Here is a 15,849-nt window from a genome sequence, read left to right on the forward strand (position 1 = left end):
ATGGAAAAATAGAGTATTTGGATAATATGCAGGAGTTTAATTTTTTTAAGCAGCTTTTTTGATAACTGTAGTGTACAAGAAACATTTAGCACAAGGAACTAGGTAACAGAAAGTAGAAGTGATAGCCAGCCATATACCTAGTGACTCTATTGTTGTCTTAAATTTTATAAATATAATATAAATATTTCGGAAATTTTAGAGATTGGATAGGCAATTCACAAGGAAACAAATGGGAGAATATATCTTTGTCTCCTTAATATGCAACAAAGTCTAGAAGATTTAGAATATTTGCTTGGAAGTGTTTACATAGGTATTTTTATAACCTCAGGTGGATAGCAAATGTTGAAGGTGTGATGGGGAAGAAAGACATAAGTAGGAACATATGTTCTGTGAGTGTAATGAGTTGGTAGACTTTAAATATTCTCTGTAGACTGATGTGTAACTGCGAACATATTTTCTGGGAGTGTAATGAGTTAGCAGACTTTAAAGATTCTCTGCACACAGCTCTGTCAGAGTTACTGGGTGAGTAAATTAGTGTAACTAAGGAAATTATTTTTATGAGCTACGATACAGAATTGGAATTGCCTAGACATAGTAAGGCCTTGTTGAATCTAATTATGGTGGCTGCAGAAAAGTAATTACTAGAAAATGGAAATCAAAGTCTAAACCAACAGTACTACAAGTAGCAAATATAGTAACAGAGGCAGAACTGGAATTGGAATCTTTAGAAAAGAATAGGAGCAAATTGCATTGGAAAAATGGGAATTGTGGGAACAATACATGCAGAGGAGGAAAGAGGTTTAAAAGAAGGCAGGATTTGAATGAGCTATGTAATGACAATGACTGGATAGATTATAAGTGATGTATAATGTTTACTACTACAGCTGTTTCATCATGGTTTGTAACGTGTAATATTTGCAACTGAAATTATGTTTGTATAGTTTATTTTCATTTATATAAAAGATGTTTCTTGTTTAATAAAGATATTTCAGAAATGTTATGAAAATTTCTATAAACCAGAGGAAAGGGAAAACCAAGACACAAGGCACAGATGGAAATATCTATGAAATCCTTTGTACGATGGTTAGAGGAAGAGGAGGCACAATTATTAACTTAGATAGGAGTAGATGAAATAAAAACCGTGACGTGCAGTTAATCAACAGGACAGTCTCCATGAGTAGATAATAATCCTTTGCAACTTTGGAAATTAGGAGGGAAGACAGTGAAAAATTTCTGGAAAACTTTTGTTTGACAATTGTGTGTGTGTGTGTGGGGGGGGGGGGTGACTACCAGCATCTTGGAAGAAAGCAGTGATGGCTGTATTCTGAACGAGAGTAAAGACTCTTCAGATCTGGCTTTGTGTAGACTCATTTTAAATTTAAGTTATGATTATAAAGTACTTATGCCTATATTAGCTGAGACAATGGAAAAGAGATTACCCAAACTGATAGGCATGAATTAGGAGTTTTAAAAATTTATTCTCGTCTATAAAAATAATGTGAATAAAAATAAAGTTATGAATAAATGTGGAAGCTGTAATTATTGTAAATATATAGTTAACTGGTGATACATTTTTGTCAAAGGTGAAAAGTTTAAAGTAAAAGGAAAATATAAGTGTAATACTCGAGGGGTTGTTTATTTAGCTCTGTGTCCTGGGTTTTATATAGGTAAAACTGAGCGTAAATTAAAGGAAAAGATTTATAAACATATAAATGAAATTATAAAAAAATAAGAATGCAAATGCATTATTCAAATATATAAATGAGTGCCTGGGCCATGAATTTAAGTTTATTGCGCTGTAGAAGGTGGTGGTTAACCTAGAGGTGGGCCCTGGTGTTCTCATATAGAGAAAAAAAAGAGATTTGTTAGCAGCTGTGATTGAATGTGAGAAGTACCCCAAGGTTACATTAAATCTGTTCTATTACCTGTCTGCTAAAATTAAGAGCTTTATAAGATAGGGGATGAAGGATGGATCAAGTACTTTGCACAGACTTTAAGTATTTATTACTCTCTTAGTTTATTTATTGATTTATTTATTTATTTTATATGGAGTTTTTACCTTAGATTTTTATGGATTTATGGTATTTATTCATAGATTGGTGTTCATTATAAGAATTAGGTTGTTATACTTTTAAGAAATGAATTATGTGATTAATCAGGTCATGTGACTTTAAAAGTTTTAAATTTTGTAGGTTTGGTACTTTGTATCATCTTTTGAAGTCTTTGTACTATTTAAGATGAAAGCGCTTATTTTATTTTACTTTATGAGCTTAATAAATTGCAGTGATTTTTAGTGACTGGCGTGTTCCTCTCTGAGATGCTGTGTTTGAACAGAAGAACCAGACAGGGTTGTCCTCTTTCCCACCTCTCTTAATTGCTTTATATTTAGAACCATTAGCAAACAAATAAGGGATTCACAAATTCGAGGATATAACTGGTATGGTAACCAGGAAAACTTGGCTGGCTTTCTTGCGGATGATGATATTTTATACTTGATAATTCATCTAAAAAAAAAAAAAAGTACACTTCAGTGTTGTAGAACATTTAGAGACAATTGCATAAAATAAATGAGGATAAAAACAAAAGGTGTACTGGTAAACTATGCACTCAAGTATAAATGTGGTCAGTACCCATTCTTATGTGGACAAGATAAAATGAAATATGTAGCTGTATTGATTAAAAAGGATTGTTTATAAGTAAGAGAAATTAAAAAAAAGAAAAGAGTTATGTTATGACAACGAAGGGTATGTGGGAAGAAACTGAACAGAAGGTAATGCAAAACATAAGAAACTGCATGGGACTGGAAAAATGAGATGTTACCAATAGAGATATCAGCATTTTGGGGTATAGACAATAAGCAAAAGGAGGGTGGAATTTATTGGATGAAATTAAAAAAAGGAACCAATGTATTGAAAGCAAGTAACTTAGGAGGGAAAGATAATAGAATGGGATGAAGCAATGTAGAAGTTTACATTGCAGGTTAGACAATGCTTCACCTTTCAGGAGTATACGCAAAGAGAGAGGGACAAAGGGATGCTAAGTGAAAGACCAGCTCTGGTACTTAGACAAGTCTAGAACAGAATATACTGTTAAAAGGGGATATGGCATATAAAATATTGCATGACAACTGTAAAAATCAATCAGAAGATATTAGAAAATATTGGAAAAAGAGAATTGAAAGGCAATTTATACAGGTACAATGAGAAGAGATTTCTAAAGTTTGCAAGTATGCAACAAAGTCCATAAACATTGAGGATTTTATAATGGAAGTGATTGCATAAGCATTTTACACCCTAAGCAGATTTTTGAGGATTTTTCTTTAGGTAGTTAAATGCCTGAAGTATGAAGGAGAATTGAGAGGTAAATTGCGAGAATGGTTCAAACTGGAAAATTTAAAAAATTCCCTTCAAAATACTTTTACAGAAATGCTGGGTGAGAAAATTATTGTAACTAAGACAATTATTTTTTTGAACTGGGATGTAAGATCGGAATTGACTAAACATAGTAAGGTCTTATTAAGTTTAAGGTTATTGGCTGCCCAAAAAGTAATTACTAGAATGTAAAAATCAAAATTCCATTGTAAAGGAAGTTCTGGATGTTGTAAAGGAGATAAAAGAAATGGAGGTGGCATCTGTAGAAAAGGGAAGGAGCACATTTCACAGAAATAATTGAATTTGTGGGGAAAATACATGAAGAATAATTTTCTAGAGGAGTGTAATTTAAGGAAGACATATATACTGAGCAACTTATGAAATGCCGGAGTGAATGAAAATTGTTAAGAATAGAACATATCTGCTTACTTGACTGGTCATAGCTGTGAAAACTGTTAATTGCGGTGTGTTTTGTTTTCTGTTAATGCATGTATACCCATGTTAGAGCTTAAATGTAGTAGTTTAATAAAGATGTTTAAAAAAAAAACATGATAGTTGCCTTGGATCTCAGTGATACTTATCTGTATATATATATATATTCACTATTACTAGGTCCACCAATACTTTCTGAGGTTTCCATGAGCTATCACAAGCAGTTTACCTCTTTGTGTTTTGTACTGGTACTGCTTCCAGGGTTTTCACCAAGTCCTTGGCTCCAGTAACTGCCTCTCTTAGACCAAAACCATTCACATTTACCCTTACCTGGTCAATTGTTTAATTCAGGCCCAGTCCCAGGAAGGGGTAGAAAGGATACTTAACTTTATTCTGAGTTGTTTTCAGAACCTCAATTTTTCTCTCTCTTTCTCATCCTTCTCAAGTTTAACTTGAATCCATCCAGAATGGTGGTGTTCTTGTGTGCACTACTAGATTTAATCAGCCAAAAAGTCTTCCTGCCTCAGGACAAAGTAGGGTTTCAGGGACAAGGGTCTTCTAGATATGGCCCAGAAGAGTTTAATATCTGCAAGGGAATACCTTATGTATTCTACAGTATTTAGCATCTGTACTTCTCATAGTCTTCCTATCAATACTCCTCGTATGTAAACTCTTTGGGTCATCAAGGATATTTGTCATTTGCATGATCAATACCTAGAAGAGATGATTCTCATTTGCCTTGCATTGTGCAGGACTTCAAATGGCTTATCCAAGTAGTCCAGAATGTATATTATGACACTGGACTTGTAAACTTGTAATAGGTCTGACAGAAATGGGTCTGTTGCTCTATACATGAGGTAGAGGTAGCTTCTTAGTAGACTGTATGATACTGAGAAGAGTGACAAGGCTTTGAAATTACTTGCATGGTCTCGCTGATTTAAGCTCCTAATTTTTTTTTTTAGTGAGAAAGCATTGTGGTCATTCCGGTTGTGACAAGTGTTAGAACAGGTACATAAAAGATGCATTATACTCCATGATCAGCCTAATAACTGCTGAGTACAGTGCAATGATTATATCCCCAGACCTGGATGCATTACCTTTAAATATAAGCTGTGCAATGATATAGAATTACCTTAAAATAGTGGATATGTAGTAATCAAAGGACAGTTCATTGTCGCCATAGGTTCGCAAATCCTTAACTATGGGATTAGTTTTCAGGGGTGTGTTGTCAATGTGATAGTTACAAGAAGAGCCATGCGTTCCAAAGTATACAATTATGCACTGCTTGACATTAAGTTTTAGTCCATTGTTTTGACACCAGCTATTTGTTTGAGACAGGCCCACCTTAAGGATCTTTATGTCCTCTGGTGAGTTTATAAATCCATCAAGTTAGCACTCCTCTGCAGACTTGGTCAGCAACAAACTATTAGCATAAGGTATGACCTCTGAAATGTAAAGGCCAAAGGGGAATGGGCCAAGGAGGGGGAATGGCCCAAGGACTGAACTCTGAGATACACAGCTAGTGTCGGTTCTTTTGTAGGAGGTAGAGCCTCCCACCCTAAATTCCTAGGTTCTGTTTGTGAGAAATGTGCTATCCAACAAGTTACATAGCGATTGACGTTTAGCTGGGAAAGTTTATCTGTAATACTCAAGGGTGGGATGATGTTAAATGCCTTTGCAAGGTCTAGATATGTATTGTGCACGCTTTTGCCCTAATCCATTGCTTCAGTAACATTTTTGAAGACAGCAACATGGTTAAGTAGGCAGGACCTGCTCTTGTCAGATCCAAGCTTGGCTGAGTCCAATCTGTGTAGGTTACCTATATCCTTGTTTATTAATTTCATAATGAGCCTTTCTTTAGCCATACAGATGAGACTAGTAAAGCTTATGGGTCTGTAATTACCAACATTGAAGCATCATCTTTGTGCAAGTTTCTTTTTAAACATATTTGTTAACAAATTGTCCTATTTCAGGGGTAGCCTGGGAACAGTATCTGTTTAAGTGACTCACTCAGAGCCACACAGTATGCAAATGAAGGTGTGAGTAATCAAACCTTGGATGCAGGAGGCAGCTTATTAACAGCGCAGAGCTTTAGTCCTCTACACTAGCTGTACTAGAAATAGATCTATTTGCTTATCCAAGTGACAGCAGGAAAAAAAAAATCTTCTGCAGAGTACCACACAAAGAAGTTTGGATAATGTTGACCTTTTTCATCAGCCGGGTAGGTCTGTTTCTGTATGCTTACTCTTTGATCGATCCCCTCTACTGCTCAGGGGCAATAGAAAAACTGAAGGAGAAATCTAAGATGCCTTTAATGCCACCTTTTTAGCCCAGACAGCATCGTCTGTGCCTCTTGTTGGAAATGGCTCAGAAGAAACTGTTGTTCATTCAGTCAGGATAAAACAGGCGAACAGTTGTGGGTTTGGTTCAAGCAGCTTTATTATATACAAACACATCAGGATCAAGGCTTAGTAACTTAAAAATTTATAAACGGACTGTCTACTGCACTCATACATGTTAATACTCTGGCTGTTCTCTCAAAATGGCTCTGCTGCCTGTTCGTGCTTCTGTTTATATGCACGTACCCTCACTTTGAAGTACTTCTTAAAGTTACAACACACACACTGTTCTACATCCTCTCTCTTTGAGAAACAAGTCATACACTGAAAATGACAACATTCATTGATATGCAATTATACAGAAATGATCCTTTGACATGCAGTCATACAGAACTAAGTACAAATAAAACAATCAATTCCAGGTTGCTTATACTAGGTCTAGAAATATGACCTGATCATGTGACATAAACATTAGAACTGGGTCTAGCAACAGGGACCATTTTTAATGCATGTTAAACTTCAGGGACATCATCAAGAATGGGAATAGATACTGAGACATGTCCTTCAACAGGAACGTCATCTGGATTGCTCTGAGATTTAGAGTCTGTGCCACAGCTACGATGCTGCAATATTGATTCAGAGACCAGAAGATGATGCCTGTGATTTCTTCTGTATTCTGTACCCTCAGATTCCACTAAGTAGAATCTCGGCTCAGCACATATACCTCTTACTTGACCAGTTCGATCAAAACCTTTTGCTGTTTGCAGTCTCACTATCTGTCCTCCTTTCAATAGATGAAAAAATCTGCTCGTTTTATCATAGCTGGACTTCTGAAAGGAACACTTTTTAAATAGTTGGGCTTTGATTGCTCTGGTGTTGTTCCAACCATGACTGGGCAACATTTTTGTGCATCAGCTCTCTTAAAGGCACTGATAATTCACTGAAGTCTGGTATAAACTTACCCAAATAGTTAACCATACCAAGGAAATGCTGTAAGGCTTGGCCATTGTCTGGAGCTGGCATCTCAAGAATGGCTGTTTGTTTGGAAGTGTCTGGTCATAAGCTTGTACTGGTAGATAAATGACCTACATAAGTAACTTCTGGTAGCCTGAATTTACATTTCGGAGGACTGAGCTTTAAATTCACTTCACGTGCTCTGTCTAGAAATTTCCTGAGGTTTCTTTCATGCTCTACTTCACCATTACCTCCAACTAGTAAATCATCTACTATTATAGCACACAGATAACTTGGAACAAGTTTGCTGCATTGCAACCTGAAAGACTTCACTGACATAATTTATTCTAAAAGGCATTCTGAGAAATCTGTATCTACCAAATGGGGTACTGAATGTAGTCGGTAGCGAAGATTTGCGACCAAGCATGACTTGCCAAAATGGACTCTTTGCATCTAAGACAGAAAAAACAGTGGCATTTGGCATGAGGGTGGCAACCTCCTCGACTGTACGCATAGGATGGTGGGGCCTCTTTAATGGCTTAAGTCTCTTGGGTCAATACATATTCTGAGTTCATCTGAGCTTTTCTTATGAGCAACTACCATGGAAGGTACCCATTCATTTGATTCTGTAACTGGACAAATCACACCTTGTTGTACCATTTTATCTAACTGGACCTTGATTTTGACCTGCATAGCTATCGGAACTTTTTTCACTGGTCTGACTTCTGGGTCTAGCTTCATAGAATACATAACTGGAAGTTTGCCCAGCTTGTCTTTGAAAATATCAGCATACTCTGAGAAAATAGCATAGGTGAAAATGGAACTAGGACATGTGATTACATGATGGAATTCTTTAGTAAAATAAAACAATTTCATTCTTAAATGGTCTCTGAGACCTCATAATGACTGCACAGGTCTTCTGAGTACATAAAATAGCAAACTGTAATTGTTCCCAACTGAATAGCATGAAAGCTCTACTGAGCCTTCGGTTTGAATCTCTTCACCTCCATAAGCAACAAGCTTCGCACAACTGACCAAATTAAGTTGTCCACCAGCTCTTACTCTAGCAAATGTTTCTGCTGACATGACATTGCACTTTGAACCAGTGTCTACTTTGAGCTCTGTGGGTTTACCATTGATCAAGACAGTACAAAACACTTCATTGTTTTCCATCAAATCTACTGCATTAACCTTCTCATCAGCCACTGATACACCATCCACGTAGAAAGTAGAGTTGCAGCTTTCTGTATGATCAACCTGCTTTTTTGAGTGACCTTTCTTAATAAATGAATGAGGCTTGCTTGATTTACAAAACTTTTGAAAGTGGTTCCATTTTTTACACTTGTGGCATTGCTGCTCAAATGCTAAACACTTTTCTCTTCTAGACTCATGATTGGCACCACAATTACGGCAAATAATAATAAGAATTGACTTGGGTTTTGCTGACTCACCCTTGTGCTACACTGAGCATGCCCATTTTACTGAGCTAGTTTTAGAACTTGCTGGAAAGTTATGGGTTTTCCCTGGAAATCCTGCAGAGGCTGCAGCTACCATGTGCTTAGGCCTGTTTCTGCTAGCCACGTGCTGCATGCTGTCGACGTTTGCTCTAGAGGCTGTTGAAACCATGGTCTTATCACTTGCAAGCATATTTGTGCGCCTTTCTGTAAGCTCATTTATGTGATAAATCTCTGTAACTTTGCTCAAAGTTAAATCACTGTCACAAAGCAAAATCTTTCTCACAGCAGCATTATTAACACCACATACAAGCTTTTTATCAACTCGCCTTTCAAATCACCAAACCTGCGCATTTTAACTTTGTTTCTCAAGTCAGTAATACAAGCTGCAAAAGTTTCTCCTGACTTTTGGTCTCGTATAAAATAGGTGCCTCTCCGATGTAACATTTGTCTGGGGGTTACACATTTCTCTAAATTTACGTTTCAAGCACTCAGGGTCCTTCCTTGATTCAGCTTGTACAACAGTATGGTGGTTTTCCCCTTCTCCTACATATACTGATGGCGCATATACAAATGAACTCTCTCTTTCAATGGCTTTCAACCCTGCTAAGTTAAGCAAAATAAATGCCCTCTTACTTGCATCTTTATCAGAAAAAGTTGTTTGTATGAAAATATATTATTTCTGCTCATATACTCTCCAATGGTCTGCAATATTATGATCAAACACAAGTGGACTGGGTCTGCAGAATGCCTCTGCTGTATCAACACACAGTAATAAAGGCCCTTGGAATTATGTACGAGTATACGCTTGCACATGTCAGACATTTATGCCAGAACTTGTAATTATGCCCAGTAGCACAATGAACTCTTTGAAATAACTGTACTTTGTAAAATAAATCTCCATAGGACAAGAACACTTTAAAACCAATATACTTTGAGAAACCACTCCTTATCAGTGTAAGAAACACTTCAAAATGACTGCACTTTATGAATGAACTCTATACAGCACAAGAAACTTCTCGAAATGGCTGTACTTTGCAAAATAACTCTGTAAAATATAAGAAACACTTTGAAATTACTGCACTTTGTGAATAAAATGTACACAGCACAAGAAACTTTTCAAAATGACTGTATTCTGGTTGCACTTTGCAAAATAACTGTACTTTGCACACAGTAAACTCTTCGAAATAATTGTACTGTAATAAAGCACACACTGCAAACACTTTGCACACTCTGAAATACTTTGAACAACTCTAGTTGCACTTTGAATAGCTTTGTTCAATGCGAATTAGTAACATGGTCATTTACTGAAAAACATGCAGTCGCCTTGCCTTTTTTATGCTTATTTTGCCCTTTTTATTTCATTTGTTATGCCCATTTGACCTCTTGTCATGCTTGTTGTACTTTTCTTGTGCTGGTTTTACTTTTAACATGCTTTTTATGCAATTGGAAGCAACTCTGAATACCCTCGTAAGTATTTCTGACAATTCTATCAAATATCTTGGTTTTGAATATTTTGTTTAATCAATAATGCATTGTGTGCCTTTCATTTGATTAATAATGCATTTTGTGCCACTCGTTTGATTAATAATGCGCTTTGTGAATGCTTTCTATCATTTTCTGTACAAAATAAATTATTTATGCAAGTTTTGGTTACCTGAATTTCATTTCTGGCCTTTTTTTTTTTTTTTTTTTTTTTTTTTTTTTTTTTTAATCTTTTGAGCACTGTATCACCCATCCTGCTCATTGTACTTTCACAGTTAACTCTGTACCTCGTGGCTTGAAGAAGTTGTACTCTCTATCCCAGTTCTGACACCATGTCGCTCGTCCGGTCAGGATGAAACAGACGAACAGTTATGGGTCGGTTCAAGCAGCTTTGTTGTATACAAACACATCAGGATTGAGGCTTAATAACTTAAACTTAAATAAACTTATAAACAGACTGATTACTGCACTCATACATGTTAATACTGTGGCTGTTCTCTCAAAATGGCACTGCTGTCTGCAAGTGCTCTGTATTTATATGCACGTGCCCTCACTTTGAAATGCTTCTTAAAGTTACAACACACACACTGCTCTACAGAAACCATTCGCTCTGCCTCAGTACATAATTCTCCTGACTCAGGTCAGGAGGGTCCTTTATAATACCCATACCTGAGAACAGTGTGATTGAGAGCATGGATGATCTGGCCCAGCTACCTTTTAAGCACATTTCCTCTGAGGAAGTGATAGAGAATGAGTAAAGCCTGATAAGATGAGCTCTTACCTAGCTAAGTAGAATAGATTTTCATTTTGGTGCCAGATGTGGAATTGGGAACACAGTTTAGCTCTAGTGTCTTGATTCTCTGTGCCTGTCAGAACTGTACCAGTCAGGGCTGGTTTATACCTCAGTAAGGGTACATATTTCAGTCACTGCTATTTTGGCCTGCATACCTGTGGATTCTTCTTGACCTCTTTGCTGCTAATTAAGCTTATCCTAAAGGGAGTGATGCATTTGAGACCACTTAACAAATATATTATCCTACCATGGAATTGGAATTTTGGGTTAGAAGAGCTTTTCCAGTCCTCCTGAGAACCAGCTGCTTCTACACTCAAGTTTTATTTTTCTGTTAGTTAACTGGGCTGGTAAGATTTACCCTTTTCAGCCATTACATTTAAGAGCAGATCATAGAGAAGGTTTGCAGAAAGGTCAAGAGTTCAATATATACAGTATTTATAAGAGTTTAACATTTTAATTATAGTTATGCATTGATGGTTGTAGGTTACAATGATGGTAAATGAAAGATGTCAGTTTCACACAGTATTTGCATATAATTTAAAAAAAAAAACATTTTCATGGTAGTTAATAAAGGTTAGCAAATATTTATTAATATGTATTTATTGTTATGCCAGTACCTCTGGGAATTGGCGCAGTTTTTTTTTTTTGGCTGTTGCAGCAATGATCCATACAATGAACACAGTACAGTATTTTAAGGCACTTAGTAGATGCAGGAGTAGGATCACTGTTGCAATCATATCTACTGCCCACCTTTTCCAGTTTTTTTCTTTGGTCATGCTAGGGCTGAGGTGGGTACTGAGCTAACTCCCCATGACCTTAACATCCAGGCAGCTAGAATTTGCAAAGTCTATTTGTTCCTTTGGCATAGAAACCCAAAAGGCAGGTCATGATAGGGCCTCCTATGTTGTAGGAATGGGGCCAGGAGGCAGACAGGGAGATCCTATTCTCAGTTCCTTGGGCAAGAGAAGTAAAGATAGTGTGGCCAGATATTGCCTTTATACTAACAATGCACTGTTGTCGTAGGAATGTGGATGCTCACCATGCATTGTTGGGAGAGGTTCAGAGCTCCGGAACATCAGACCTCCTGGAGCCCAAGTCCTAGTGGTTGTGACTGTAGCAATGGTGATCCTTCTAGAGCATCTACTCATATGGCAAGTTCCTTACACAAATGTACTTTTAGAAGAACTTGTAATAGAGTTGTTTATATTGTAAAACTGCATTGCTTTATTTTTTAGGAGTCCAATGAGACTTCAAAATCTCAGCCAGAAGTAGGAGGAGTTTTGCCTCAACCAGAAGAAGGATTTATTTTGCCTCTAGGTAAGTGTGCATTCTTTTTCACATTCCTTTGTTAAACATAACTCTAGTGAAGAATCTCTGCAGAGTAACCACAGATGTTAAGTTGTCATTCTCGCCTTCATTCTTGCTGGATGGGTTCGGAGCCGATCCTTGGCTCCGACTTGGCCTATACTATAGCTCGAGAGCTATTTTTACCGGCTCGAGGCAGCCCTATAACCCACAATACCATGCGCTAACTCCCCAGATCTCGTTTGCTGCTTCGCTGCGAGGTTGTCTTTTTTTACCGGCTCAGGTCAGTAAAGAGATTTTTTCTATTAAACTAAATTTTCAGGTAGTTTTTCCAGTTAGTTACCCTTGTTTAGGTCCCTACTAATTGCCTTATTCATACAACCCTTGTTGTAGCCCTTCTTCCCTTCTTTAGTTAATTTTTATCTTTGGGCCTATGGGCTTTACCTTAGTTTCCCCACCCCTTACAGTGTCTGTGTGTGTGGGTTTAGTCAGTTCCCTTAACTTTTCTAATTTTAAGTTGAGTGTGTGTGTGGACTGACTGTGTTTACTGTGGTTAGGACCATGTCCAAAGACATTAAGGTCTCAGGATTCAAGAAGTGTGACTCGTGCTGTCAGAAAATGTCTCTGACAGACGGTCACACTTCTTGTGTCTATTGCTTGGGGCCTTTACACCTGCAGGACTCTTGTTCCGTCTGTCACGGGTTTAGTTCAAGAGTCCTGCAGGAGAGGCGTAATAAGCTCATCCTAAGGGGTTTGTTAAAGCCCGATGACTCCCCATCCAAGTCTGGCTCAGGGAAGTCTTCAAAAACCACCAAACCCTCGGCTCCAGCTTCTGAGTCGAGGGCTGGCGTTATCGAGATGGCTCCGACATCGGTTCCATCCGGATCCGAGGCGGGCAAAATGATATCCGCTCCGAAACCAGCATCGGAGCTGACCCCAGCGCGCAAGCGCTCTAAATCCCCCTTGCTAGATTCCGTCCGATCGGCTCCGAGATCCCCTCTCCTATCGGAGCGGAGTCATAGGACTCACTCATCTAGGTCATCCAGGCTTTCCGACCACGACATTGAGAGGGTGGTCAGTAGGCTCATGAAATCTCAGGCACTAGCCCAAATGCTCCAGAGCCCATCTCACCAGACTGTGATCTCCTCCGACTCACCTCTCGAGTTCGGAGCCGGAGTTTATCGGAACCGTAACCTTACCCATGTTGGAGCCGATACTCCCAACTTCGGCTCCAGTGTCGTTGGCTCCGACCTCTTCATTGGTTCCATCCGTGGAGAGGTCCGGGCGCAGGGACTCCATTGTCGGCTCCGAGGGGGCGAGTGGCATCGGACCCTTGTCCGACCCTGCTCTCCCTCTCGGAGCTTCAGCTCTGGTTAGTTCGGCCCTGACATCATTCTCAGAGCCTTCTCTGTCGGTGCCGGGGGCGGTTCTGGTCTCTTCGGAGCCAGGACTTCCTTTGGTATCTGATGGGGGCGCCTTTGAGGTGATGAGCGTGCTGGATCCAGTGTCCACTACAAGGTTAAGTTCTGCAGCTCCTCCCTCTACAGTGCCTGTTATGGTCTCTGGCCATCCTCCTACATCTGACAGCAGAGATCCAAAGCATAGGGTACCCACCTTGGGTGTCTCCTCCTCTTCCGAGGGCTCCCCTGAAGTTTCAGGGGAACCCCCTAGGAAAAGAAAGTGCAAGAGGAGGCACATAGACTCCCCCGAGTCTGTCACGTCGGACACCGACTTGGATGATTCGGAGGGTTCCCCCAGATCCCCCTCTGAGGATGTCTCTTTTTCAGACATCCTAGAGATCCTAAAACAGAGGGGAAATTGGTCCACTGTCAAACCTTCTGAGGACGAGTCGGTTTACCTTGACGCTTTTGGATCTCGCCCTTCCACCTCCTGGGTGTCTCCCCCTTTTGACCCACTAATGCAGGTAGTGGCTGGAAAGGTGTGGGCAGCTACTGATTCAATGGGACCTACCCCTAGGAGGCCTTCTAAATTTATTTCTGCACCAGAGGATAAATCCTTTCTCACCAAAGGCGTTTCAGTTGATGCTATGGTGGTAGCAGCAGCCACTAAAAGGGAACTGGCTGATCCTTCTGTACCTGTTCATCCTCCTAACAAAGAGTCCAGGACCATGGACAGGTACGGCAAGCGGACATTTGTTTCAGCGAACTTTACTATGCGATCGCTGAACTATTTATGTCATTTCACCCGCCTTCAGAGAGACTTGCTCAAAGAGCTGGGTGAAACAGTACAGGATCCTTCTGCTGCAGGGTATCAGGACAAGATAAACTCCCAGCTGGCCACCCTGAACTCCATTGTTAACTCCTCCATGCGTCTTATCTCTTACGCAGCCGATGGAGCGAGTAGCGCCGCTGGCACAGGTGTTGCGTTGAGACGTCACGCTTGGATGCGACTCTGTAACTTTGCCGACCCCTTCAAGGCGTCCTTCACCAACACCCCCTTTGATGGTTCAGAATTGTTTGGACCTCAGGTGAAGAATACCCTCACCAGATGCGAGCAAGATGGTAAGACTCTCTCTGCCGTAGGAGTCCATTTTTCCACACCTTCTAGACCTTATCCTAAGGGACAGAGGGGTGGAAAGATGCGGTTCCGCAAACCACAGGGAGTCGCGCCTGCTGCACGTGGTGAATTTCCCCCTAGAGGCAGAGGGGGGAATGATAACAGACGCCTCCCCAGGGGCAGAGAGGGTCCACAGAACCAGGGTTCCAGGGAATCTTTCCCTGACCAACCCTTTCAGCATCCCTGAGAAGCTGCCCGACTGTCCGCCTTCGGAGGCAGTCGGGGGAAGATTATCTCTGTACCCGGAAGCCTGGCAATCCCTCTCCCAAGACACATGGGTACAGAAGATCATATCCGAGAGTTACAAAATTCCCTTCACTTCCCCTCCAGTACAACCACCAAGACCCCTACCAGACGTACCACCCGCACAAAGGGGACAGGCTCAGCTAGAAATAAAAAAGCTGTTAGAAAAAAGAGTCATCCAGGCAGTCCCAGCAGATCAGCTAGGATCCGGAATCTACTCCAGATTCTTTTTGGTACCAAAAAAGACTGGAGACCCATTTTGGACCTCAGCAGATTGAACAACTCTGTACAAAAGACAAAATTTCGGATGGAAACACTGCAGTCCATTCTACCCTTTTTGGGCATAGACAACTGGATGTGCTCTTTAGACCTCCAGGACGCGTACTATCATATAAAGATACACAGGCGCTCCAGGAGGTTTCTCCGCTTCCGGCTGGGAGCCAGTCATTATCAATTCAGAACCCTGCCCTTTGGTCTCACCACAGCCCCCCCGGGTGTTCACCAAATACTTGGCAGTGGTCATGGCTCACCTGAGACAAAAAGGATTCCAGGTGTTTCCATATCTAGACGACTGGCTCATTTCTGCTACCACCAAGCAGCATCTTATAATGGCCAGGGATTACACTGTTCAACTTTGCAACACTCTAGGTATTTCCATAAATTTTGCAAAGTCCTCCTTGTCGCCTTGTCAGTGTATAAACTTTATAGGCACCGTATTAAACACCACAGAAATGTCTGCAACATTACCACCTCAGAGAGTGACAGACATAAGGCGGAATGTTCAGTCCCTGTTTCAGCCCAACAGAGTTCAAGTCAAGCTAGTATTGAAAGCATTAGGCCTCATGGCACGGCGATTCTTCTACTCCCATTAGCCCGCTTCCACATGAGGCTCCTTC

The 15,849-nt window shown here is 40.0% G+C and overlaps 1 protein-coding gene across 1 annotated transcript in view; it reads left to right on the forward strand.

Annotated features, from left to right (window-relative positions):
* The window catches only part of CPLANE1 (ciliogenesis and planar polarity effector 1), a 4,248,669-nt gene that overhangs the window by 3,263,114 nt on the left and 969,706 nt on the right, over positions 1-15,849 (forward strand). The window contains exon 36 of the mRNA XM_044076333.1: positions 12,064-12,145. Coding sequence (XP_043932268.1) covers positions 12,064-12,145 — 82 coding nt within the window. The remainder of the gene's footprint in view (positions 1-12,063; positions 12,146-15,849) is intronic.

Source organism: Protopterus annectens, chromosome 1.part0 (assembly GCF_019279795.1).
Source record: "Protopterus annectens isolate FY-2018-M chromosome 1.part0, PAN1.0, whole genome shotgun sequence".
NCBI classification, from domain to species: domain Eukaryota; kingdom Metazoa; phylum Chordata; order Ceratodontiformes; family Protopteridae; genus Protopterus; species Protopterus annectens.